General features: G+C 49.8%; 1 protein-coding gene across 1 annotated transcript; it reads left to right on the forward strand.

The window, feature by feature from the left end:
- Nucleotides 1-435: 435 nt before the first annotated feature.
- CHAF1A (chromatin assembly factor 1 subunit A) lies at nt 436-27825 on the forward strand (the record flags this gene model as incomplete). The annotated part of the gene is made up of 15 exons (XM_084248637.1): nt 436-502; nt 2907-2957; nt 5816-6672; nt 13474-13527; nt 16235-16464; nt 16683-16743; nt 17068-17136; nt 19582-19808; nt 20343-20511; nt 20633-20713; nt 21133-21225; nt 22225-22477; nt 22942-23432; nt 27229-27325; nt 27749-27825. The coding sequence occupies exons 1-15, from the start codon at nt 451-453 to the stop codon at nt 27823-27825; spliced, it is 2862 nt and encodes a 953-aa protein (XP_084104763.1). The 5' UTR covers nt 436-450.
- Nucleotides 27826-27867: the final 42 nt, after the last annotated feature.

Consider the following 27867-nt stretch of genomic DNA (forward strand, 5'->3'; position numbering starts at 1 on the left):
ACCCGCACCCAAATAAAAAGATTCCTCTGGTGTAAAAGACGGGCTCTCCCGCCTCCGGCGACCTAGGGATCCCACGCAATCAGCCAATCACAGTGTAGAGCTCTCAGATTGACACCTCCATCTGCCAATCGCAGGGCGCCTCCTTCCAGCCAATGACAGGGAGGCAGCCCACCCGACCGCGGAAATACCAGCAGGGGAGCCAGTGGAGGACAGGAGGTCGCGGCTCTCGCGAGGACGCTTCCGGCGCTACCCCCGCCCCGGCGCGCCCCGTCACGTGACGCGGTCTCGCCCAATTGCCTCGCGGGCTGCGGGGGTCGCTGCGGTTCCCGCCAAATACGAGCGCGGCGGCCGCGGCAGCAGCGGCGCGGGCGGGAGGGCGAGCGGCGGCTGCCTCCTGAGCGGAGCCCGCGCCTCCTCCGCCCGAGGGGAGCCCGAGCCACCGTCGGGGCGATGCTGGAGGAGCTGGAGTGTGGGGCGCCGGGCGCCCGTGGAGCGGCCGCAGGTCTGTTCGGGCCTGCGCTTAGGGGAAGGGGGAGCGCGGCGCGCGGCCTGTGCGGGCCGAGGCGGCTTGGGGGGGGGGGGGCGGGCTCTCCGACCCCGGGCTGGTCCCTCCGCACCTGGTGGTTGGTCCGCGGCGCCCTTTCCATCCTCAGGAAGGGCCTTGGGACCCGAAGGGCGACCGCATTGACCGCATTGTTTCGGCCGCTGTAGTATTTACCCAGCTTTTTTGCGCCGGTTCTTCTTGCCAGGGCCCTTCGCAGTGATGAGTCAGTGGGGCAAGAGGGGAAGCAGCGGCCCGGGGAGAAGAAAGGGTTGCAAAGTGTGTTTGTGTCCCCTGAGCAAGTTGGATCGCGCACCCTCTGACGGGTGGGGAAACTGAGGCCCCGGGGTCATAGGGGTACTGGAACCTGTTCGAACAGCTTCCGTCTGCGTTCTGATCTTGCCCAATATGCAAGGCTAAAATCTGCCTTTCTCCTCCAGTATCTTAGGAAGACGCTTTCTAGCACCTTGCAGCTCCACCCAAACTGAAAACCTGACTGCCCATATCCCCTACTTAGCAGGGAAAATTGCTCGGGGACTCATTTTATCCCCAGCACTTGGTGTAATGTTTGGCACGTAGTAGGCACACGATAAATTTGTGTTATTTGAATGAATTAAGGGTTGGCAGGGACATCAGCTAGGCTAGTCCAGGTGTTCTCAGCTCCAGCACTACTGACATTTGGGGCTGTCCTCTGTACTGTGGTGTGGAGCAGCATCCCTGGCCTCCAGCCATTACATGCAAGTAGCAACTCCTCTCCAGTGAGAACAACCAAAAATGTCTCCAGGCTTTGCCAAGTGGTCCCTGGGGAGCATAATCGCCCCTTGGTTGAGAACCTGCATTCTAATTGTTTCCAGGCTTTGGGATTTTACAGTATGAAATAAGATTCCATAAATAAAGTTGGTAGGACTGTCTGTAATGGACCTGTGATGTTTTTATTGGACCAAGTAAGGATGTTCATTTTAAAAAGTTCTACCTGCTATGACCATGTTATCATAAAAGAGAAGGGTATTTTAATGCCAGATAAAATTACGTGGAAAGTGACCTCAGCGTAAAGGGCAATGGTTACTTTATATACAAGAGTGCTTTGACTGTGTGCCCCTTTCAACTGTGAGGTCCCTGGATGGGATCTGTTTTTTATGTCCACCTGAGGTTGCTTTAGGACCTGGGTTACTTTGTTCCATTTGCATCAAAGCTGATGACTTGGGGCCATGCCAATAAATCCTTGTTTCCCACAAATACATTTAAGTGACTGAAAACTATCCTTTAATTGGTCTGGGGGACGGGTGGGGGAAACCATGTTTTTGGCAACATAAAATTTGAGAGTAATTGTCTTGAAATGGGTAGAAAGAAATGATGAATACTTGGGACACCTTTCTTATAATCCAAGAGGAGGGGGTAGAGGAGGCACTATCACCTATAAACAAGCTGAGGTTTTTAGAAAGCCTCACCTGCTTTTAAAAAGTACTCATAGGTATAGTTTATAAAAAGTACACAGATTGCCCAAAATAACTAACCTAGATTTTTGCATTCCAGATCTCCTAGCAGGTGTCAGCTTTTAAACTTAATTCTAACCATTCAAAGATACGTCTCCAAAGACTCAGTTCCATTCATGGTCATTTCTTTATCAACTTTGATATAACTAGATGCTATTCCTGAGATTATTTGGTACAGGAAAACATTGTCCCTTATTTACTGACAGCATTTCAGTTTCTGTCTGGCACACTTAAAATGCTTTAAGTTGTATTACCTTCATAAACACTATTTAAAAAGAAAATGAACTATATTTTTTATTTACAGATTTGGTGGCAGGGAGGGGTTGGGTTGGAAGAGGTTGTTTTAGGATCATTTCAGGATGAAATTGGTAATACAGTGTTTTATCTCTACTTGCCTCATGCCCCTTTTCATTGCTCCTGCCACTGTATTCATTGGTATCCCACTCTGCCAGGCGCTGAGGTGATGTGCAGTGTAGGTACATTGGGGAACAAGTCTCCCAGCTGTCACAGAGCTGCCATTCTGTTGAGAGGAGATACAGTGAATAACAACTTGCAGAGGGATAAGTGCACAAAGAAAACAAAGCAAGACCTTTGACTCAACCTATTAATATTTTGGGCCAGAGAAGGGAGGAGGGGGCATCCTTTGCATGGTAGGCTATTTAGCAGTGTCCCTGGCCTCTACCTATTAGATGTAAGAACCTTCACTCCCAGTGGTGACAACCAAAAATATGTCTCAATACTGCCAAATGTGGGGGAGAGGCAACAATATCACCCCTATTGGAGATGGGCTGTACATACTGAGTGCAGCTTGTGCCCTTGCTACTTTATTATTTCCAACATTTAATAACTTATACTTTGACACTTATTCACAGCCATGGATTGCAAAGACCGACCAGCTTTTCCAGTGAAGAAGTTAATACAAGGTAACTTCCTGGGAATGGGTTAAATATTTGTTCCTATTTCCTATTCTTCATTTCCTTCTTAATTTTATTTTTAATTCACTTGAGCAGAGGCCATGTCTTGTAGTCAACAAAAGCACCAAAGGGCTGGTGGGGGGAGAACAATTGCACCTCACAGTCGGAATCTGGGAAACCCATTGTCATACACTGCTGTTCTTTTAGGGTGCCAGGAGCAAATCCAGGAACCTTTGCCTTTATAGTAGGATTTCTCTACCTCGGCACTGTTGACATTTTGTAATGTCTCATTGTGGGAGGCTGTACTGTATTGTAGAGTTGAGCAGCACCCCAGGCTCCTCCCTCAAATTGTGACTACCAATAATTTTAGTCTCAGATAATTGCCAGATGTCTCTGGGTGGAACTCTGGTGTCCAGGCAGGTAAACTTCCCCAAATCCTACATAAAAAGGGCAGTGCATTTACTCTTAGGCCAAATTAGTAGCTGGATTATATAACCTGGTTTCAAAATTTTATTTTTCCCTATCACTTATACCTTTAACCCTTTTTCCCTCTCCCCTACTTTTTAACCTCTAGAACCTCACTTTGATTATCAGTGCCAGGTAGTTTATTTTGCTTTGTTTTTATTTTATTTTATTTTTTTTAATTTTCTAGAGGCATGTCTTATTTATTTATTTGTTTGTTTGTTTGTTTGGTTTATACATGCACTGGGTACAGTCAGAAGCCGGAAGGGTGAGAGAATTCACCAGAGCCAGAGCAGGGAGCAGAACAGGCAGAAGGACCGAAGTACACTGCTGAGGGGAGCAGCGGGCGGCAGGAGAGGTCTGCGCGCCATGTGGGACCCTCCTCCGGTGGCCGGGGAGCAGCCGGGGATCGAACCGGCGCCGCAGAGGCCGCGGGCAGCTTCGCAACCCAGCGCTCAACCGCTGCGCCACCTGGGAGGCCCAGTTTATTTTGCTTTGATTGTTTCTTCTTTCATATATGTGAATTGCCCAATATATCTATCTATCTGACTTAATTTTGCTATATATAAAGCAAAGTAAGCTCTAGCTCTTTTTATTATTGTGCAAACAGTAGCATTTCATCTTCCCTTATATTCAGTTGGATAGGCATACCACATACTTTTCCAGTGCTCTGTCAGTGGGCGCTTAGGTTGCTTCCAGATGTGAGCTGTTGTAAATAATGTGATAAACACTGTGAAGCATACACTTTTGTTAGTTGAAGGTTTTCTATTCTTGAGATAGATACCCAAAAGTGGGGTTACTGAATCATGCTATCTCCATTTTTATTTTTTAAGTGGTTTATTTATTTTAATTTTTTTTTTTTTAAAGATTGATTGATTGATTTATACAAGCACTGGGTATAGTCAGAAGCGCAGGAGGGTGAGAGAATTCACCAGAGCCAGAGCGGGAAACAGTATAGGCAGACTGATGATACACTGCTGAGGGGAGCAGTGGGCGGCAGGACAGATCTGTGCGCCATGTGGGACCCTCGCCTGGTGGCTGGGGATCAAACCAGCACTACAGAGGCTGCAGGCAGCTTCGCAACCCAGCGCTCAACCGCTGCACCACTGGGGAGGCCCTATTTATTTATTTTTTAAGATTTATTTATGCATATAAGAACCAGGCCTCCCCGGTGGCGCAGCGGTTGAGCGCTGGGTTGCGAAGCTGCCCGCAGCCTCTGCGGCGCCAGTTCGATCCCCGGCTGCTCCCCGGCCGCCGGGGGAGGGTCCCACATGGCACGCAGACCTCTCCTGCCGCCGCTGCTCCCCTCAGCAGTGTACTTCATCAGTATGCCTGTTCTGTTCCCCGCTCTGGCTCTGGTGAATTCTCTCACCCTCCTGCGCTTCTGGCTATACCCAGTACTTGTATAAATAAATAAATAAATCTTAAAAACAAAAACAAAAAACTGGGATACAGGCCAGAGGTGCAGGGGATGAGAGGATTCACCAGTGTCAGAGTAGGGAACAGAACAGGCAGATTGACCGAAAAGTACACTGCTGAGGGGAGCAGTGGGCGAATAGAAGAGGTCTGCTGCACCATGTGGGTAACTCCCCGGTTGGGGATTGAACTCATGCTGTAGTGCTGCAGTAGCTTCATAGGTTGTGTCTTAACCCCTTGCGCCACTAGGGAGGCCCAGTGGTTTATGTTTTTTAATCCTTGATTGGTTATCTGGTTCACCTATAGGTAGGTGCCATCTATGAAGATTGATGGCAAGATTGGTGTTGGTAGGAATAATGTTAAAAGCATGAGGTTAAAGGATTGGGGGCTAACCATGGAACCCAAGGGTGTGATTGTTTCAGTAACTGGTTAAGAACAGGTTTATTTGGTCTATTACATTATAAAATAGAGACGTATTGGCATTTAAGCAAGTGTGTGTTCCTTGGGAAGTGTTCCCATGAATTTGCTCGCCATCCTGAAGTATTGCTGTGTGTCTCTGAGGACCTGCTGGAAGCCTGGTAAGCGACAAGAAGATAGCTATTGGCTTGAGAAGGCAGGCTGACAGAGCCTGGGATATTAGAGGCATAGAGAAAAATCCTTACACAAGTGTATCAAACTCTAGCTTTTCTGAGCAAGTTACCTTCAGATGAGCTTGCTACCCATTATAAATAAATTGGGAATTTGAACTAGATCTTGAACTGATCAGAAACTCTCTCTTGAAATTCTAGTAGCATCCCTGCTAAAAACTGGTCTTTTTTTTTTTTTTTTTAAACTAGGATGCTGGGGAAATGCACAATGAAAAATAGCCCTCTTTTAAACTTTAAAATCCCCTTCCCCAAGCCCAGCGAGGCCACTAATTTTCAGGTATTGGGAATATTAAATATTGTCACACTTCACACCAAAACAATGACCATCTCTCTTCCTTTCAGCTCGTCTGCCTTTCAAGCGCCTGAACCTCCTCCCAAAGGAGAAATCTGAGGATGGGTCTGACGTCACGAGTAGTTCTCAGGGTGCTGCCATGCAAGGCCAAGTCCCTGATTTGGAAACCTCTCTGGACAACTTGGAGAATGACTGTCACTTGGGTTCCGACAGAGATTTGAAGCCAAAACTTCTGAATGGGAAGGGTCCTTTAGATAACTTTTTAAGAAATAGAGTCGAAACTAACATTAGCCAGGCTGCCGTAATCATTGATTTGACAGAGGACTCAAGTGATCAAACAGACAACTCTGTGGCCCGTGATAAACTAAATTCTGAAGCCTCTGCTCAGGGGGAGGCTGTAAATGGAGTCACAGAAGAAACTGGAGACGAGAGGCAGTCGTTGCCGAAGGCCAATGAGGATGCATCAGTGTTTCCTGGAGCATTCCTTTCAGACATTCCATGTCACAGACAGGAGGAGGCTGCTGGCTTGGGGGTCACAGAAAGGAGTGGGACCAAGCTGAAAGATTCACCCCAGAGCTGCCCTGAACTGATGGGTGGTCTAAGAATGTTCCTGGAAAAGGAACAGGATGGTTGGAGTGAAGCTGGGGGCATCCTGTTCAAAAGGAAGGTGCCTGTGGTGGTCTTAGAGGATATTCTGGCTGTGAGATCCCCCCGAGCCAAGTCTCCAGCAACGCCCCTGGACAAGGGACTGCCCTCCGCGGGTGAGCTGCTAGAGTCGGGCCCTGAAGAAGACTCGGTGCTTAGCCATTCATCCCTGAGCTCTTCTTCTACCAGCTCACCTGAGGGGCAGTCTGCTCCCGGAAAACAGCCTGGCAGTCCCCTCCCCACCTGCATACCAGTACGCAGAGTGAGTATTTCCCTAAGTGCCTGGGGTACCTGCACAGGGTACCTGCCCTTTGTTGTTTAAAGATTTATTTTATTTATGCATACAAGAACTGGGATGCAGGCCAAAGGTATGGGCGTGGTGAGAGGATTAACCATAGACAGAGTGGGGAGCAGAACAGGCAGATTGACTGAAATACACTGCTGAGGGGAGCAGCAGAGGATAAAGGCCTGCTGTGCCATGTGGGTCAGCTCCCTGGTCGGGCATCAAACTCAGGCCGCAGTGGTTGGCGATAGCTTGATAGCGCTGAGACTTTAACTCCTGTGCCACCGGGGAGGTCCCCTACCCTCACTTTTACCTGCAGATAGTGTGCCACTCACATGGCAGGTGGCTGAGCCAGTGGGGCCACAAACTAGGTTTTATGACTCCCAAAAGAAGACTTGTAGGCTTGTAATCTTTTCCATATCAAAAACCAATTGAGGGGCCTCCCCGGTGGCGCAGCGGTTGAGCGCTGGGTTGCGAAGCTGCCCGCAGCCTCTGCAGCGCTGGTTCGATCCCCGGCTGCCCCCTGGCCACCAGAGGAGGGTCCCACATGGCGCGCAGACCTCTCCTGCCGCCTGCTGCTCCCCTCAGCAGTGTACTTCGGTCCTTCTGCCTGCTCTGCTCCCCGCTCTGGCTCTGGTGAGTTCTGTCACCCTCCCGCGCTTCTGACTGTACCCAGTGCTTGTATAAATAAATATATAAATAAATCTTTAAAAAAAAAAAAACAAACTAATTGAGGTATCTAGTTAACCTGTACACTGCCATGTGCTAGTGGCTTAGTCAGTCAATGCCATTCTGAAAGTCTTGGTTATTTACACCTGATTGATGATACTGGTCAACTTAGCCGTGGTAGTGAGTAACAAACTTAAGAAGACATCTGTCAGTCCTCAAGTCGGACTTCAGCTTCCTCCGTTCCTTTCTCTTGTCCAACACAGACTTGTGGGGATGTTGGTGATAGAGTCAGTAAACTGGTGAGGAGACCCCAAGATTGCAGGAATCCCTACATGGTGGATTCTGTAGGGTCAGCTCTCAACAGCATAGCTGCCCATCTTGAGAGCCAAACTCATCCAGAGTGATGACAACCAAAGACAGAGAAAACTGCCATTTTAGAGCCCCAGAAGGATGACTTCTGACATGTTTCTGATGCTGTTTTTGGTTAGCACAACGTCAAACGTCTCTGTTCTCACCTGGCCTTAAGACTTGATGAAATTGGCCAAGAATCCCCAAGTGTGTTTAATAATGGAATTTTTGTTTTTTGGTTTTATAGCACTTTCATTTAATTCTTGTTGGGTTTTTATATGCGGTGGTTCATTCAATCTCTGCTTGCTTAATGTGACCATAAGTCATCAACCTGGATTGATTTCTGAATTTTTTTTTTTTAAAGATTGATTTATGCATATAAGAGCTGGGCTGCAGGCCAGAAATGCAGGGGCTTGCGGGGAGAGTGACAGGACTCACTGGAGACAGTGGGGAATAGAACAGGTGGATTTACTGAAATACACTGCTGAGGGGAGCAGCAGGCAAGACAGGAGAGGTCTGCTGTGCCATGTCGGTCAGCTTCCTGGCCGGGGATTGAACTTGTGCTGCAGTGACTGTGGATAGCTTCATAGTACAAAGATTTAACTCCTTGCACCAACAGGGAGGCCCCTGATTTCTGAAAATCGACCTCTCAGGGACTGTTTTTCTAGGTGATTCCATTTCATGTGTCTTCACCTCCTAAGGAGTATAGGAGGAAGGAAAAATGGTTTCCTCCCTAGGTTCAAAAAATATCAATCAAGAATAGAGCAGTCTTTTTTCTTCTAAGTTTGTAAATGTGGCGGACTGAGATGTGCATTTTCAAAACTTAATCTGAGCCATTGTTCAGATTCAACATGCAAGTCTGAATCACTTTTGCTGCCACCATCTTGTCCCATCTATTAAATAGCTTGAAGACTGCTGCTTTGCAGAACTGCTTTGTGGTGTGATGTGTTACAGCCAATGGACCTGGACCCCGTGCTGTGTACCCATGTTTCCATTCTTCTTAAAGTGTGTTTTTGTGCCCATGGCTAGACTTAAGAATTGAGATGGGGGGAGGCCTCCCTGGTGGCGCAAGGGGTTAAGACACAACCTATGAAGCTGTCCTCAGTCACTGCAGCACTAGTTCAATCCCCGGCCAGGGAGCGACCCACATGGCACAGCAGACCTCTCCTGTCTCGCCCGCTGCTACCCTCAGCAGTGTATTTCAGTCAGTCTGCCTATTCTGGTCCCTACTCTGTCTCCAGTGAATCCTCTCACCCTCCCCCCAACCTCCACATGTCTGGCCTGCACCCCACCTCCCCACCTCTTGTATGCATAAATAAATCTTGAAAAACAAACAGAATTGAGATTCCCTATAGCTGGACATTCTCTTGAACCTTATGTCCACTGGTTCAATTGGCCTAACAGCTGATAGCATGAGCCCAGCAAGCTCAGTTTAGGAAATCCTGTAGCCGCGATGCTAGGTCTGACTGAACTCAGCCCGGGAGTTTAGAATGCCCTGGAAAGGCAGTGCCCTGCAGGTTTACAGATACTTTACATTGCAAGTGGTGAAGGCTTCGGGCCACCCAAGAGCCTGTGGCAGGAAACTGCCCATCTCCAGCAGGAGGGTCCACCTATCAAAAGAATGTCACACAGGTGCTGGGTGACACCACAGGTCTGAGAGCAAAGAATACATCTGTGCCTGGCCCAGAGAGACCCCTTTCAACTCATGCACACTGCTTTCTAGAAATCTCTTCACTTCCAGAATTCAGAATTTATTGATTTTGTTAATTTGTTCATTTCATTGTTGGCACCTAACTCTAAGAACCTTTCCCTGCTGTGGGGCCCAAATTTTTCTTGACTCCTGTTTCCTGCTACCATGTAATATGTGTGATTTTTGCTGGACTCCGTTTGTCCTGGAGTGGGTAAGGTAAAAGCTCTGTATGGAGCCCTCAGGCTTTCCTCACTGCCCGTCCTTCCAGGAAATTCGTGAAAGTGCAGTTCCTGCTGTCCTCTCCTTGGGAGTTGGATAGAGTCCCTGAGAGAGTTTTGTTTTTTAAGTATTTGAGGATCTGGAGAATCTTGCTTTGAAGAAACAGTAATTTGGGAACACCTTTTTAAAAATCACTCCCAAGGTCTTGACTGGCCACAGAGTGTTCAGCATTAGAGCTTGGTCTTTTTGGGCAGAACCATCTTTCAAGCTGTTTGCACTTACAGGTGTAATTAAGCCTACTTTACGGATGGCTGAAGATGATTATTCTGTGAATAATAATGCTGATGCAGTTTTGTCCCTGAATCTTTTATCTCTATATACCAAGGAACCCAGATTACTTGGAACTTCATCCTGTGCAATTCCATTAGAAAACTCATTGAAACATTGCAGCCCCCTGTAGCCCCTGTCTCTCCCCCAGGGTTGCCATTATTTTTCTTCTGTGTGCCAGTGCTGGGGAGATCCCTTAGGAATACACAGTGTCACTTTGTTTCCTTGCGTGGTCTGTGTATTGTAATTATGTTTCTCATTCTAGGGAGTCTAAGCTATTTTTTAGAATGGGGTGGTCTCTTTTTTAAGGGCTGTGTTGTTAACCCATGGTGTGACTATGTGATAGTCTTCCTTTCATGTATTTTTTTGGGCTCTAAGCACAGTGGCCGGCTCCCGGGAACATACACATTTGCCTGCTTGCGCTCTTTTAATATGGGTGGGCCACCTGGGGGTATATGTCTTCCCTCTGCTCCCTTTCCCTGGCTGGTAGGTTGTCAGCTGCTCCTGTTAAACCTGTCCAGAGCTGCCTCTTTTCACCTCATTTGCTGCTGTTTCCCTGGGGGGGTTTAGAAACAGGCCTTCTTTTGTATAAAATCACAAAAGAGGATCTCCCCTGGTGGCGCAGGTGGTTGAACGCAGCGCTGTGAGGCTGTCCGCAGCCTCCTCAGTGCGGGTTCCATTCCCAGCCGGCCAGGGAGATACCTGCATAGTGCGGCAGACCTCTCCTGTCTCGCCTACTGCTCCCCTCAGCAGTGTATTTCATCAGTCTGTGTGTTCTGTTCCCCAGTCTGTCTCTGGTGAATCCTCTCACCTTCCTGCGCATCTGGCCTATACCCCGGTACCTGTATAAATAAATAAATCTTTAAAAAAAAAAATCACAGGGCCTCCCCGGTGGCGCAGTGGTTGAGCACTGGGTTGCGAAGCCGCCCACAGCCTCTGCGGCGCTGGTTCGATCCCCGGCTGCTCCCCGGCCTCCGGAGGAGGGTCCCACATGGTGCGCAGACCTCTCCTGCCGCCCGCTGCTCCCCTCAGCAGTGTACTTCGGTCCTTCTGCCTGCTCTGCTCCCCGCTCTGGCTCTGGTGAGTTCTGTCACCCTCCCGCACTTCTGACTGTACCCAGTGCTTGTATAAATGAATAAATGAATGAATAAATAAATAAATAAATAATCACAGAAGAGAATCTTCAAAGAATTTTCCAAATGAAGTTGAGGAATTTTAATGCACAATGAGATCTACTTTGACTACTTGGGGAAGCTGAGGTGTGTGTTTCAGCTTCCTTTGAGGATCCTGGATCCTGTTTTTGGCAGCTGAACTTGAGATGGGTAAGATACATGGCACATAGTTCTGAGAGACAAAGTTCTATAAAGACTTGGGCCAAATGTCAAGAAGACAAATTTGTTTTAAATCAATGAGTTCCTTCCAAATATCTAGTAAAGCAATGGAGATAGTTTTTATTTTTTTAAAGATTTATTTATTTATACAAGAGCTGGGGAACAGGCCAGAGGTGTGGGGGGCGGGGTGAGAGGATTCACCAGAGACAGTGGGGAACAGAACAGGCAGACGGACAGAAAGCACTGCTGAGGGGAGCAGTGGGCAAGACAGGAGAGGTCTGCCATGCCATGTGGGTCTCTCCCTGGCCGGCCGGGAATCAAATCCGTGCTGCAGAGGCTGCGGACAGCTTCACAGCGCTGCGCTCAACCTGCTGCGCCACCGGGGAGGCCCAAGATACGGGTTTTAAATTATGTAGTCATTGCTCTGGCTCTTGGATGTTATTAAATCTGGTCCTGGTAGTCATGTCAACTGTTATTCTTGGACTCAGGGTAAAAGGCCCTAGATTCTGTACCTGAAATTCAGCAACAAGTATAGGCAAGACTCAGGAAATATGCCTCCCCATCCCCGATATTCTCACCTAGGAGTCTGGCAATCACGTCTGGTGCTGTAATCTTTGAACTCAAAGGACAGCTTAGAGATACAGCAACTTAACAATTTTGCTGTTAAATCCTTTATTGTAGGGTGAAGTCCACAGACTTTGTAGGCAAAGTGGATGCTGGAGAGGCAGGCGCTTTTTCTTGGGCCCTTGGTGAGAAAGCCTTAGTACCTGGCACTTCTGTCAGCACATGCCTGGCAAAGATGGGCCTGAGAGTGCTGGCACAGTCTCGAGTGCAGATGAGCTCCTGCCAATATGTGGCCTTCCCATTTCCATGTTGGGGGCTTTCCTGAAGGACAGATGAGTCCTGAAAAAACTCAGCATGTCAGAAGAAGAAGGCTTCTTGAGGGGATTAGTCTGTGCATTTTGTTCTGTAACAAGTTTTGCTTGGGGTCTAGGCTTCCCCAGACAGACAAACAGTTACCTAGTTCTGTCATTAGGTGGGATCATTTCAAGAGAAATGTGCCTTTGGTTTTTTCAGCTCAACACCAGTCTCCGTGTTTTTTTTTTGTTGTTGTTGTTGTTTGTTTTTAAGATTTACTTATTTTTATACAAGAGCAGGGGTACAGGCCAGAGGCACAGGAGGGTGAGAGGATTCATCAGGGACAGAGCGGGGAGCAGAACAGGCAGACGATGACTGAAATACACTGCTGAGGGGAGCAGCGGGCGTGACAGGAGAGGTCTGCTACGCCATGTGGGAATCTCCCTGGCCAGCCGGGAATCGAACCCGCACTGCAAAGGCTAAGGACTGCTTCACAGCCCTGCGCCACCGGGGAGGCCCCAGTCTCAGTTCTTGACTGCCTCTCCAAGCCTAAAGTGGACCTCAGGCTCTTCCAGCCTCATGTCTCTGTTCATTTTTTTTGAGTCCAGGGGTCTGGATATCAGGGGTCCTATTCTGAGTGTCACTTAGGCTCCATGGTGAGCCCTTTGTTCATATCCCTACCTAGGACAGTAGAGCCAGCAGGGTGATGGGCATCCTGGTAAATCCTGTCACCTATGCTCAGATTGCAATAGGACAGTAGAGGCTAGGGGTCCAGACTGGAGTGCCACCGCTGGTGAGTTGACCTCTTATCCTGAGCTTTCGCTCCATGGTCTAAAAGGCTGATCTGCACCAGAGCAGAGAGTATTTTGTGGTCTATGGGAATCCAGCCCATAGACATGCTTTATCTGATTCACAGTGTTGATTCCTAAATATATTTATAAAATTCACATAATATTCCCACTATCTTCAGAAAATCATCAGGCGTGGCTAAGCCTGAGAGCTGTCCAGTGTAGAAAGGGCAGGTCCTCTGACTGCTCTGCCATGTGCCTGCCTTCCAGGCCACTGACCACTGGCCGCTGCTTTTGTTTTCACGCTTTCCTTGTTCTTCTACTTGGTCCTCTGCACTCACCTGTTATTGCCCACCCCACCCCCTCCCTTTTATCCTGGGTACATGCATGTGCATGTTTATCGTAGTGCTTGGCCCTCTCCAGCATTTTCGTTCTGTAGGTGGAACTGGTCACTCGAAAAGGTTTTCATTTTTCTCATTGTGCAAAGTTCTTGATAGCGTGGGTCACCTTCCCTGTCCACGTGTTAAACAATAAATGTCTTTCATTTCAGATACCTAAGAAATTGGTCAATTCTGCAGAGAAGATCAGGATGAGACTGCTAAGAGTAAGACATTTTTCCTGAAATAGAACATTACCCTGCTGTGCTTTTTGCATAAAATAGTAAGCAAAGCCTTTTGCACTTCCCTTGGCCCAGTGTTTGCCTTCTCCCTGCTTATTCTGACCATCATTCTATTGTTGCCTCATTTTACACTTCTTGACATGTGGATTGCATCATTTTAAGCTTTCTAAATCTTAAGTGTTTGCCTGTAGCCTTTTCTTTTTTTCCCCTAAAGATTTATTTATTTATGCATACAAGAGCTAGGGTACAGGCCAGAAATGCGGGGGTTGAGAGAATTCACCAGAGACAGAGTGGGGAACAGAAAAGGCAGATTGACCAAAGTACACTGCTGAGAGGAGCAGCGGGTGAGTCAGGGAAGGTCTGCTGCGCCATGTGGGTTGCTCCCTGGATGGACCGGGATCGAACACATGCTGCAGAGGCTGTGGATTGCTTCATAGTGTGGTGCTTAGCCCCTTGCACCACCAGGGAGGCCCTGCCTGTAGCCTTTTCTAAGCTTTTATCACAATCATTACTACAGTTACTGCTACCTCAGTAGTTGGGCTGCCCATTATAGCTGAAAGTTGCCCTCCAGGGAGCCCCTGCCTCTTCCTGGGTCTCAGTCTCCTACTGGTGGGTTCCAGTTCCACCTCTGCCCCAGTGCTATAACATTTTGGTGCCCTGTAAACTAGATGGGTGATTACTGCTCAGTGGTTTCCTGCTCAGTCTTTGATTATATTATCTAGGATTCAAGCCTCACACATAGCTATGAAGGGGTCTTTCTTGTAGTGAAGAACAGAGAAGGCCAGTGGGCTTCTCTCCACCCTTGCCGACTCACGAAGGGGCACCAAGGACATGAGTGAGGTGTCCGCCAGGTGTTTCCTGTGTGACAGCTTGTAGCTTAGCCAGGCATTGGTGGCCTTTTTAGAGTTTATCTCATTCTTCATTGGCATTTCAGACAGAGTTGGACACGTGAAGGAGTGAGGGCAGGGACAGGACTCGGGTATGGCTAAAGAGACCTGATACCTTTGGCTTCCATTTCTTAGGAATGCAGAGGATACTTTGCAAAAACAAGCATTCAGACATTTCTGACTGCACGTCTGTCTCCATGACTCTTGTAAAGGGATCAGAGGTTGTCAGGGCATAGCGTATGATCTATGTAGAGATGAGGGCATAATCACATGCCCTCAGTTGAAGCCGAAAGCTCAGTTGTCAGTTAAGAAGCCCATCTTGGGGCCTCCCCTGGTGGTGCAGCAGTAGAGCGCTGGGTTGCAAGGCTGCTCGCAGCCTCTGCAATGCCAGTTCGATCCCTGGCCACCGGTGAGGGTCCCACAAAAAAAAAAGCCCATCTTGACTGGGTAACGGCCCTTGAAAATTACCTTGTGTGTTAAAGCTAATCACCCATTCCATCAGGCAGGTGAGTTTTTAATACAAATTTAAGATTATATAATAACTCAGTGCCATGGGCCACATACTGATTTTTTGCAATGAGGAATGATGTGATAAAATGAAATGTTCCAACTTCAAAGAACATAGAAGGAACTAGTTGTCTTCTCCTACCAATAATCAGTTCTTCATTCTTCATCTAACCTCTTTTTCAGTTCCTGTTAGTTTTAAAAATAAAGAATTTTATTTTTCCTTTAGTTTTTTATGTGTTCTCATGTATTCCCCATCATTTTAAGACTTAGCAGGTTTGGTGGGGATGGAAAGAAAAATGTTTTTGTCTTAGAGGTAAGGAGACAAAACCTGCAGGTGTTTTAATATCTTTATTTTGCCATTGCCTTCTGGTTAAATAAATGCAGTCAAACCTAATAGCCAGTACTTGCAAGGGCAGCCAGAGATATTATATTTTTTTAAGTTAAATGAAAAACTTTGTCCTGTGATTAAAGACGGCATTTTTTTCCCTCTCCAACTTTATTGTTTTGCTGAGTATTTACACAACCATGTAATTTGGGGAGTACAGCTTCACACCTCCTATGTGCTTATGCTTCACCCTGCACCAGAGCTGCAGCACCAACATCCTGTCACCTCCTTCCTACTTCCCTTCACCCCTCTGGTAGCCAGTTTGTTGTTTACAGTCTAGGAATTCTTTCTGCTGTGCTTTCCCAGTTTGCTTTCTTGGCTTATTTATGTTCTGCAAATGAGTGAAACCATCCAGTAACTCTCTTTCACTTTCTGACTTCACTTAGCATTGTCACCTCAAGATCCATCCATTTTGTCCAAAAGGCATATTTCAGCTTTTTTTAATCTTGAGTAGTATTCCATTGAGCATATATTCTATGACTTTTTTAGTTAAAGAGGCGGGTTTTTTTTTTTACTTTTCAAAAATTTATTTTTTATTTATACAATGGCTGGGGTACAGGCCAGAGGTGCGGGAGGGTGAGAGGACTCACCAGAGACAGAGCAGGGAGCAGAACAGGCAAACAGGCCGAAAACACTGCTGATGGGAGCAGCGGTGTGCTCAACCCGCTGCGCCACCAGGGAGGCCCTAAAAGAGGCATTTTAAACAGATCTTATCCCAACCTAACTGCAAGGTCCTGTGATCAAGTGGCTAATTCTCCACTTCTGTCATGACAGATGTCCAACATGCATCAGAGAGCCATTGTGTATGAGGGTGCTGGTGTCCAGTCTGCCCTAACACGGCCCACTGAGGATGCTGGCCTGGCCCTCCAGGGGATCCTCAGGACTAACCTGTTCCCTTGTCTTCCGGCTGCAGGATAAGGAGCGTTTGGGCAAGCAACTGAAATTACGAGCAGAAAAGGAAGAAAAGGAGAAGTTGAAAAAGGAGGCCAAACGGGCCAAGGAAGAAGCCAAAAAGAAGAGAGAGGAGGAGAAGGAGCTGAAGGAGCGGGAACGGCGAGAGCGAAGGGAAAAGGATGAGCGGGAGCGGGCAGAGAAGCAGCGGCTCAAGGAGGAACGGCGCAAGGAGAGGCAGGAGGCACTGGAGTGAGTGCCTTCCCGGCCTGCCTGAGCGCTCGGAGGCCTGGCCATGTCTTTCCTCCCACCCCTCCTTGTACTGAGCCCCTGAAGTGGAGGGTGGGGAGAAACCTCTGGTCTGCTGCACTCTCCTGCATGCCAGGGACCCCTGGCCGCTCTGCTGCTGTGGGAATGCAGGCTTTGTGCACCCGGGTGCTTTAGCTGAAGTTGAATTTCATGTGTCACAGGGCAAAACTGGAGGAGAAGCGGAAAAAGGAAGAGGAGAAACGGTTGAGAGAGGAAGAAAAGGTAGAATGATCTCCCTATTTGAGGGATAGATCCAGATGTCATCATGGGTTTTTTCCTTATTGCTGCCCATTGTTCCCTCGGGAGTGGGAGGCCTGGTGGCCCCCAGAGGAGGGACTGCCGGGTGTGCGTAAATAGGATTTTGTTACTAGTTCCTTGTGCCCACTTGCTCACCAGTCCCGTCCTGCCCACGAGCTATTCTGAGTTTTTGAGGTTTGCCATACTTGAGTTGATTGGTTTTGAGGCTGAAAATCAAAATTTTAAACTTAAAAATGCCGGTATTCTAGGGGCCTTCATTTCTTCATCCTCTCATCTCTTAAATTGCAGCGCATTAAAGCAGAGAAGGCCGAAATCACCAGGTTCTTTCAGAAGCCAAAGACCCCCCAGGCACCCAAGGTGAGCAGCTGGCATCCATTGGCTCCACTTTTTATTGACTTGTTCCTATTTGAAAATAAAAGGGTGTCTTCTGACCATCTAGAGGGACCCTCTTTCACAGGAGCTCTTGTTTTGGGTAAGTCTGCTGGGTCATTATTTAGTTCTTCACTGTGTTCTTGAAAAGGCAAAAAGTGACACATTTGCTAAAACTGCACGATATTCAGAGGTTGCTTCATCAACAGTTCTGTGTTGAGAGCTTTGCAGAGAGGCAGGGAAAGGGGAAGAGAAGTCCTGGTCCTTTAACCTCGGGAGACTTAGCTCAAGATGGGGGCAAGGTAGAGCTTAAAACAACCACACGGAGCTCTCCAGCCCGCTACCCAGTCACCTTCTAGTCCAGCATTTGCTGTGGAACCCCTGATCCACACCCTCCTCCCCCATTCTTCAGCGGTAGCCCATCTCCTTTGATGGTCGTGTACCCTTCCACGCCTTTCTCTTTTTCCACGCCTGCATCTACTTGTGTGCTTGTAAACATAAATCAGGTCTGTTTTCAATTTATGATGTCACCATTTTGCTGTGTCTTGGGTTCTTGCTTCCCTGGGCACATTTGAATTGATATTTACGAGTAGCTTAACGACGAGATAGGGTTAGAGAGATGCATCGTTAGACCAGGTTGGTGGTGTGCAAACGTCATAGAGTTTACACACACCTTGGTGGCATAGCCTGCGACACCTGCGCTATGTGATGGGGCCTGTTGACCACCATCTGTGTGGTCTGTCACTTACTGAGACGTCATTGAATGATGTGATTGTATTCATCTTTCTTTTCTTTCTTTTTTTTTTTTTTAAAGATTTATTTATTTATACAAGCACTGGGTACAGTCAGAAGCGTGGGTGGGTGAGAGAATTCACCAGAGCTGGGAACAGAACAGGCAGACTGATGAAGTACTCTGCTGAGGGGAGCAGTGGGCGCGGCTGGAGAGGTCTGCGTGCTGTGTGGGAGCCTTGCCAGTGGCTGGGGATCGAACCGGCGCTGCAGAGGCTGCGGGCAGCTTTGCAGCCCAGAGCTCTTTTCATCTTTATTTTCTGATGGCATATTGGCTTTTGCATGGTAAGCCTTGTGTATCCTATGATTATACATGCACTTTCTTTTTGCTTAAGTTTATGTTTTGTTTTTTATGTTTCATCTTACCTGGACCTGGAACTCGCTCTGACGTAGGGTGTGGCCCCCGGATGTTCCCATTGCCCCTTTGTGAAAAGAACAGCCTGTTGATTCTTGTCCTAGGCCAAATGCTGGAATTGTCAGGGAGTTTAAAAAAATTACAAGGCCTCCCTGGTGGGGCAGGGGTTAAAGTCTCAGTACTATCAAGCTATTGCCAGCCACTGCGGCCTGAGTTCAATCCCCAGCCAGGGAGCTACTCATATGGTGCCGCAGACCTCTCCTGTTGTGCCCACTGCTTCCCTCAGCAGTGTATTTCAGTAGATCTGCCTGTTCTGCTCCCCCTCTGTCTCTGGTCAATCTTCTCACCCCCCCCCCCCCACCTCTGGCCTACAACCCAATTCTTGTATGCATAAATAAACAAATCTTAAAAAAAAATTTGCAAGGACCCAGCTCCTTCCTCAGAGAACTTGATGGGCTCACTTTGGACATTGGGAATTTTGTTTCCCACAGTGAGTGCCATTGGCCTCAGCTGCTCTTTTCTTTCTGAGGTGAAAGTCTTGCTTTTTGAGACAAAATTTCAAAGACATTGATCCTTCTCCTGATGCCCCATGTACTGTGTTTCACTTTGTGAACAGTAAAGATACTGACGGAGCTCTGATCAAAGGGAAAAGCAAATCCATCAGAATTTATAAGAGGATGATTCTTGAGAAATAGATCCTGATATTCCAGGTTCTATTCATATCAGGCCTCAGGGTTGAAAGTGGACTCTATGTCCTACTAACTCATGTGACAACAAGGCTATAGCAAGTCAGTCGCGTTACTGAGTCTTGGTTTCTTCGCTGGAAACTGTGCGAGGGGAGGGCCTGATGTCTGGTTCCAGCTGCTGTTCTCTGCTGAGGGTGGCACGACTAAGTGCCTCTCCCTCAACCTCAGGTCTCGTTTTCTTTCTTAAAAAAAAAAAAAAAAGGTTTATTGAGGTATGATGCACAGTAAAATTCACCCTTTACAGCGGTGCCATTCAGTGAGTTTTGATAATACATGGGGCCCCAATCTTTGTAATCAGATCTAGAATATTTCTATCCCCCTATAGTCCGTCCCCTCTCTGAACCCACACCCAGGCAACTGATGATCTTCTCTCTGGCTGATAGTTTTTTTGCCTTATCTAGAGACGCTTGTGATTGGCATCACACAGCCCATGGCCCTTGTTTCTGTCTCAGAAGCAATGATGCTGTGCATGCCACACCTCCTTGCCACTGCTGGGTGGTCCTCCACGGCACAGCTGTGCCCCTGGGTCTCTTCTCCTTTCAGACCCTGGCCGGCTCCTGTGGGAAGTTTGCCCCCTTTGAAATCAAAGAGCACATGGTCCTCGCCCCTCGGTGTCGGACTGCCTTTGACCAAGACCTCTGTGACCAGTTAGACCAGCTCCTCAAGCAGCAGAGCAGTGAGTTCTCATTTCTGAAAGATCTAAAAGGTCGACAGCCCCTCAGCTCTGGACCCACCATGGTTTCGAACCGGAACGCGGAAATTTTTAACAGGTTAGTGATGGGGAGACTGTGTAGTTTGCTGGTTGGTGAAGTTGAGCGCTGTTGACAGCATCCGAGCTGCTGGTGGGGAGACAAGGCAGAGCTTTGGTTCTGGCCCACTGCTGACTCACTGGGACCAGGCCTCAGGCCCTGGATGTCTCTTTCCTGGCTTCCTGGGAGCTTCTGTGGTCTCCCATGTGTAGTGGTCTTGCAGAAAGCCATGGTGTTGGCGTGCACGCTTCCCTCCCTGCCTCTGGTGGGAGGGATTCCTCTCTGCCAACCTTCCTCTAAGGGCATTTCCCTATTCTTACTGATTTACTTTTTCTCTTCCAGCCCAATTACGTAAATGCTATTGGGCAGCAACTTGACCACCTTGTTTCTCCTTCCTGGCTTTGGGTCTCTGGAATGACGTTCCTGAGCTTCCTTTGGGAGCAGTCACTGCTGCTCTGCAGTGGTACCCTCCTGCTGGGGTGCTCGTGGCCTGTTTCCCCGGGAGGCTGTGGCCGGTGAAGAGGAGGGATGTTACTGAACATGGTGTTCCCGCAGTGACATGGTGATCGTGGAGAGCAGCAAGGTCGATGGCGTTCCTGAAAGGAGGAAGTTCGGCAGGATGAAGCTCCTGCAGTTTTCCGAGAATCACCGACCTGCATACTGGGGGACCTGGAATAAGAAGACGACGGTGATCCATGCAAGGGACCCCTGGGCCCAGGACAGGGTGAGTTTGGGGGCCAGGTGCACACCCTCATTTTGCCTTTTTCCCCAGTGGGTTCTTGGATTTTGTATATTTTCCTTCTAACTCTGAAGACAGTGACACACTAATGTATTTGTCTTTTCAGAAGCTGCTTGACTATGAGGTGGATAGTGATGACGAGTGGGAAGAAGAGGAGCCAGGGGAGTCCCTGTCGCACAGTGAAGGGGTGAGCACAGACACATTCCCGCCAGAAGACTAGGGCCGGGGCCAGGAGAAATGGACTCACAGCTTGTGTTTGACCTGTAGTGTTACCTGACAGTTTCAGCCAGTGTCTGGCTTGCTAGCCTCTTGAAAAACTTTTTCTGATGATGCTGACCCGTCTGCAGAGTGGCAGTTTCAGGTGGAGTATGGCCCATTGCTTCACAAGCACTCCCACCCCTCATCTTACATCCGACCTGCTCTGCTGGTCTGCTTTCTGTCTGAACACCCCCTCTCCCCACCACCACCACCGTGCTGTGTGGGGATTAGCTAATGGGATTTGTGCTGACCCTCGTGGTTCCACAGGAAAACAACAGATGAAAATTTTAAATGAAGCAGAACCTGTTCCTACATGTTAGGAACGTACTTCCTCTCTCTCTTTTTAAGGATGATGATGATGAAGTTGGAGAAGATGAAGATGAGGATGATGGTTTTTTCGTGCCCCATGGGTACCTGTCTGAGGATGAAGGAGTAACTGAGGTGAGGGGTGAGCGGAATGGTGGCTGGATCGGAAAAGAGCTCAGTCAAAGAGGGAGCTTGGGGGCTACTCATCGGGCATGGTGCTGAAGGCCCCGCCCCACTGCCCGGCCTGTTGCGCGCAGCTGTGCAGGCAATTCCCAGCGTCTAGTGGTTTGTGGGATCCTTGAGCCTACACTTGGGTTTTGCCTGGGAGGGTGGGGAAAGTTCCCAGTAAGGACAGTGCTGTGAGAAGAAACCCTGGCCAGAGAATGACGGTGGGATGTGGATCAGGACATGAAACTTTAACATTTTGTTAGCAGAAGTAAAACAAAATATGTAGATCTGTGTGATGAGATTTAACATTGACTACATTTGTGAAACCACCAACCAAAATACAATCTAGAATATTTCTCTCCAGAAGATTCCTCCAAGCCCTTTTTAGTTCACCTTCCACCATCCCCACCGACTCTAAGTTGTCCCACTTGGTGGGACTTTTGAGCCAGCCACCAGCCATTCTTTGGACTCCAGAGGCCTGCGGGCTGCAGCGTCTGGGCGGTGGTGTGGTACGGCTAGGGAGGATTGTCTATAAGGCAGGCACGAAGGGTGTGTGTTCACTGTATTCCTGACCAAAGAGGCAGGTGGAGGTCTCCTCATACCTGTGAGCACATCTGTCTTAGAGACTGGTATCGGTCAGATCCAGGTATTGGACAGATCCAGGAGTGCATGTTATTGGTGAGGTGATGAAAATACCTGTCACTCACCAGTTGCCCACATGGTAGATGCATCTGAAACACCAAAAGAAAGGAAGCGCCCACTGTCGTTCCGTCTAGAAATGCTCTGCCCATCTCACCACCTAGAAGACAGGCTGGGATGATGTGGGGGTGCAGAGGCCTGAGGGTGCTCCCGGAACTGGCCCTTGCTCTGCACATTGGCCCATCTGCCCCACCATGCTCTCTGCGCTCACTGTCCTGGGGTGGAGAGGAGTTGGGGCCTGAGTGAGCCTCTACTCTCCCCTCCCAGGAGTGTGCCGACCCGGAGAACCACAAGGTTCGCCAGAAACTGAAAGCCAAGGAGTGGGATGAGTTTTTAGCCAAGGGGAAGAGGTTCCGAGTGCTCCAGCCCGTGAAGATCGGCTGCATCTGGGCATCCGACGGGGACAGTGGCGCCGACCTCAAGGTGCTACAGCAGTTCACAGCATGCGTCCTGGAGACCGTCCCCTCCGAGGAGGAGCAGACGCCCAAGTCCTCCAAGAGGGAGAAGAGAGACCAGCAGAGTGAGTGCTGGCGAGGGTGTGTGGTGCGGAGAGGGTGGCTCCCGCTGCCCCTGTGTGCTGGGGAACTTCATTAGGCAACTGGATTGATAGTTCTTTGAATAAATAGCAAAACCAGAGTTTGCTCAGCACATCTATCCTCTGATAGTCACAGTATGAGGCAACTACTTTGACTCGTTTCACTAACCAGGACAGAGACTCAGAGGAGGCTGACCTGAGGTCACACACTACCCCAATACACGGCAGCCTCCTCAGGGGAGCCCGGTGACCAAGGGTGAGGGCGTAGCCACCATCACTAAGGAAGGACAGGGCATGAATGGCGCAGGGTGGTTTATCCTCACCCCAGCCTGTGACGTGTGGGCTCCAGAGTGTCTTCAAGCCACACTTAAAAGGCCCTGAAGCTATCGTGTCTTGGCCTGGGTGACACGGAGGCTGCGCCCGATGATCATTCCCTTTCTCCCTGCTAGTCTTGGCCCAGCTGCTCCCGCTGCTGCACGGGAACGTGAACGGAAGCAAAGTGATCATCCAGGAGTTCCAGGAGTGCTGCCGCCGGGGACTGCTTGGCAGGGACGCCGGCAGTCCTGAGAGCAGTTCCGCCAGCCCCCCAAGCCCTGGCTCCTCACGCCCACAGACTCCTACTGCTGGCGAGGACACCGCTGTCCCCTCCAAAGCCAGACTCAAGCGGATTATTTCCGAGAACTCGGTGTACGAGAAGAGGCCTGACTTCAGGATGTGCTGGTACGTCCACCCGCAGGTGCTGAAGAGCTTTGACCAGGAGCACCTGCCCGTGCCATGCCAGTGGAGTTACATCACCATGGTGCCCTCAGCCATCAAGGAGGACAGTGGCAACGTCCCTGCCGCGGGGCCTGGACAGGGGACACCTGTGCCGCTGAAGAGGAAGTCTGCGGGCAGCATGTGCATCACCCAGTTCATGAAGAAGCGCAGGCATGACGGGCAGGTGAGCCGGGTGGGGTGAGAGCACAAGGTGGCGTTTCATTCTTCATAAGGTTTCTATTTTATAATGTTGCAGGTTTCACAGCAAAATCAAAGTGACAAAATTGTCCAGAAGTGAGAGGGAGCCAGGAATTCCCATCTACCCAACACCCCACATGCACAACCTCCCCCACATACAATATCCCCTACCAAAGAGGGTGTTCGTTGCATGGATGAACTTACGGTGACACATGGCTGTCACCCAGAGCCCATGGCTGACACGAGTTCATCTTGGTCGCGTACGTTCCCTGGATTTGGATAATGCCATGTGGCCTCCCTCTCAGCGTCACGCAGAGTAATTTCACTCAATAAAATGCTCTCTGTCTACCTCGTCATTCCCCCTCCCCTGGTCCCTGGCAAGCACTTCTCCTGTCTTGACAGTTTCATCATTTCCAGAATGTTGTAGAGCTGGGATCGCACCGCATAGACTGGCTTCTTGAGTAGTGTGTGCAGTTACGCTTCCTCCGTGTCTTTTCGTGGCTTGACACCTCGTTTCTTTTTAGTGTTGTGTCGTGTTCCGTGCAGCGAGTTTCATTCTCAGGGCTTTTGTTGGTGCTGTGATCTGGTAGCCATTGTTACTCTGAAGTGTCCAAACATGGCTGCCTCTAGTTAAAACACCAGAGGATCCCCAGCCGCAGTTGGAAAGTGGGTGAGGCCAGCCGACGCGCTACCATTCAACTGCGTTTGCAGGCCTCTGCCCCCATCAGTCAGCCCTCACCCTCGCTGTGGTGGTCCTCGCTCATGCGCGTAACCCGTGTTTCTCTGTGGGAAGTTCGTTAGCCCCTGTGACCTGTCACCTCATGCCCTACATCACAGTGGTGGAGAGAAGCTTCCCATCTTAACAAGCCTTAGGAAAGAGCTTCAGCTAGCGTGCTCCTCCTGGAAGGAGACGGGGTGTGCGAGACAGCATACACCTGGAGTTAGTGTAATGGGGTTTCAGCCGTGATCACACTGTGTGGTCGGTGTGATCTCGCTCATGGGGGCGGGACGTTTTGTGTGGACTCAGCGCGCTGATGACACTCCCTGACGCTGCACAGAATGAGTTGTGTGCTGGCCCAGTTTCGGGGTTAACCACGCCATGCAGGAGTCTGAGACTGTTCTGGGCCTGCACGTTGCCGGGGGAGGTGGTGCAAAATGTCTGAAGTTCTGGAACACCAGCCCCAGTGATTCTGATTCAGCAGGTGTCAGAACCCCCGGCAAAGGGCCCAGGACCACAGCCCAGGCCAGCACGGCGGGTGCGTCTGGAGGAGGGAAGTGCCGAGCCCCTTGGTCTCAGCAGTTCCATGGGCACTAATCCCAGCCACTCCTTAGGGTGCTGGAGGTGGGACCCCTCTGCTCAACAACTCTTGGACCCCAGGATCATGTCAGGCCACGGGTGACCGCCCTTTGGATCGCGGCTCGCGCCTGTTGTAGGGTTGTCTCCAGCAACAAGGGCCGATCCATGTCACACTGCCCGGGGCCAGGCTCCTCCTGTCTTCCACGCCCTCTCCCTTGATGTGAGGCTGTGTCTGGGCACAGGCAGCTGCTCTACCTCCAGCCAGCAGGGCATGGGCTGCTGAGCCTTCCCTAGGCGCCTTCCACCTATGTCTTGCCCAAAGGCTCAGCCACCCTTGTTGCAGGAGGCACTGGGGAGATGAGTCTTAACCACCAGTATTCGGAACAGAATTCTGCTTGCTCTTGGCAGAATGGGTGGAAGAACATTCTGGTGGTATCCACTGAGCAGAGCCGGTCACTGCACGGCATCAGCACAGGGTGGGAGGGACAGGTCACTGGAAGGCAGCATGGGGGGCTCAGGAGGACATGGATGCTGCCCTTGAGTTTTGGTAAAGCTACTCACTAATCCTTCTGAACCCTCAGGGATAGTTAATGCTAAACTCTAAATGTGTGTAACTGCGTTAGGGTGGGTTGGATTTTCTTCATTTGTGAGGATTTTTAGATCTTTAGAGTTCCAGATAGTGATACCTGTGGGACCTCAGGTATTAGGGTCTAATGAGACTGATGTGGCTGAGGTGGACATCAGTTCTGCTGCCAAGCATCTGTGTGGGCCCAGGGTGACTCAACTCTTTAGGCCACGGTTTTAGAAAGAGCAGAGTCTGCTTGCCCTTAACAGTAAAATTATTCTGTCATCAAAGTGGAACTAGAAGAACAACAGGTTACACAGTCTGCATCTTCCTGTCACTAAGCATCCTCCACCACCGAGTCCTTGGCTTGTCCTCCCTGTGTGTCTCTGCGTCTGCCACGGGCAGTGGTGACCGCAGCTGGTGCACTTTCCCCTTCCAGCAGCTGCTGGCAGCTCTCAGCACAGCGGACCTGGTGGCATCCTAAACTCTCACCTCAGAGTTCTTTACAAGCTGTAGTGTGCCGGCAGGGTCAAGGGTGGTGATTTCTCTGGAGAGTTTGGATCTAGATAAACCTTTATTCGTCACACTTGCAACTCCTGTCTGGGGGCCCTGTGGCTGGGGATATGCTCTTTACACAGAATTCCTAGCACCGTAAAGATACTTGTTCCTGTGGCTTAACAGACCCAACCAAACATGTCTGCTGCCAGGTGGCTGTCATCAGCACAGTCGAGAGCCGGACAGTTCTGCTCTTCTTTGCTGAACAATTCTTTTGTGACAGGTACCTGAAAACGGTCCATAGCATCCCCCCAGGGGAACTCCTCTCTTGGTGGTGTCTTTGGCTTCTGTCCACCTGCAGAATCTGGTGATGAAGCTAATCCACCAGGAACTGATAGGGCCTGTTGAGCAAGCCAGGGAAGTGGGCTGCAGATCTTAGTCTGGTCACTTCATCGTCCCTTTTCCAGGCAAATGGAGATTTTTTTTTTTTTTTTGTAACAGGAATTCTAGAAGTGTTTTGGAAAATAGCCTCTCTGTTGAAATAAGCCTGTCTCCACCTCTCCTGCTGGTTCCCTTAAGTCGAGAGAGAGAGAGAGAGAGAGAGAATGGCTGATGTTTAATGTGTGTCCTAATATTTTCTGCCTCTAGTGAAAATGGCTCAAGAATCTTCATTAGAAATTCACAGCTGGGGGCCTCCCCGGTGGTGCAGTGGGTTGAGCGCAGGGCTGTGAAGCTGTCCGCAGCCTCTGCGGTGCCGGTTCAATTTCTGGCTGGACAGGGAGATTCCCACATGGTGCGGCAGACCTCTCCTGTCTCGCCCGCTGCTCCCCTCAGCAGTGTTTTTGGTCCATCTGCCTGTTCTGCTTCCCACTCTGTCTCTGGTGAATCCTCTTACCCTCCTGCGTGTCTGGCCTGTACCCCAGCTCTTGTATAAATAAATAAATCTTGAAAAAAAAATTCACAGCCGTAGGAGAGACCTTCCCACCCATCCACATCTTTCCTCACTGCTGTCCACAGCTACCCAGATGGTATTCTTCCTGGCTAAACTGATCTGAGCCTAAGTTACATGAGAGGATTGTCAGGTGCCAGCTGCAGGGGCTGAGCTGTTGGGAGACGCTGGAATGGAAAGTGCCGCCTCACTCAGTTCTCTCATCAATTTCAGTTTCAAACCAAACCCTGAAACCCAAAATTCTAATCAGAAGCCATTTACAAAATAGTTTTTAATCCGGTGAAGAGCAACAATAGTTCGCAGAGACCTGAATTTACTCTTTTCGTTGAGACAACCCCCCAGGCTTGCCCTTGGTCACAGAGCAGACGCCCGGAGTGGGTAAAGGCAGAGAGCGCCGCGTGGAGGCCCGCGCAGGAGGCCCTCCGGCGCCGTGTCCCTGCCAGCGCCGCTGCTGACGTCTGTGCTTGCCTGACCAGGTGGGGGCTGGGGACCTGGACGGCTTCCAGGCAGACACGGAGGAAGAGGAGGAAGAGGACGGCGACTGTGTGATCATGGACATCCCGGATGTTGGGGGTGAGAAGGGCTGGCGGGACGGGAGTGACTGCCCGCTCTCCTGGGCGCCCCTTTTATACACAGTGGGCGCACAGGGGAGTTACAGACCCAGGGGCGTTGGTGGGCCGCCTCGTGGTGGGTGTGCATCGCTGGTTCCGGTCCGGGGCTGAAGACTGTGTTGGCCTGAAAGCTCCGTTCAGGGGATGGAAGAACTGAAGGCTGCTGAGGAGAGCCCCAGGGGCATGGGTGGGCATCAGGGCAGAAGGGTCTCAAGGGGTGGGTGGGTTTGGGGGGCACCAGTGACCTAAGCCCCTATATAACCTGAGAGCTACAGCCTCTCCTTTTCCCGTGATCAGTGGGGGCCGCCCCGAGAAGGTGCCCACTGACCTAGAGCAGCACGGCTGGCAGCGTGGCCGCTGAACTCCCTCCCTGTCTGCCTTGCAGAAGTCCCGGCCCTGTGTGAAACCGCCCCCCAAAGCAGCAGTTCAGTGGGAATGGACACCGGCGAGATCCCCTCCTGAGCCCCGCCGCCCGTGCGTGTACGTAGCTGGTTAGGGGATTCT

The sequence above is a fragment of the Talpa europaea genome (genome assembly GCF_964194135.1).
Source record: "Talpa europaea genome assembly, chromosome: 12".
Lineage (NCBI taxonomy): Eukaryota > Metazoa > Chordata > Mammalia > Eulipotyphla > Talpidae > Talpa > Talpa europaea.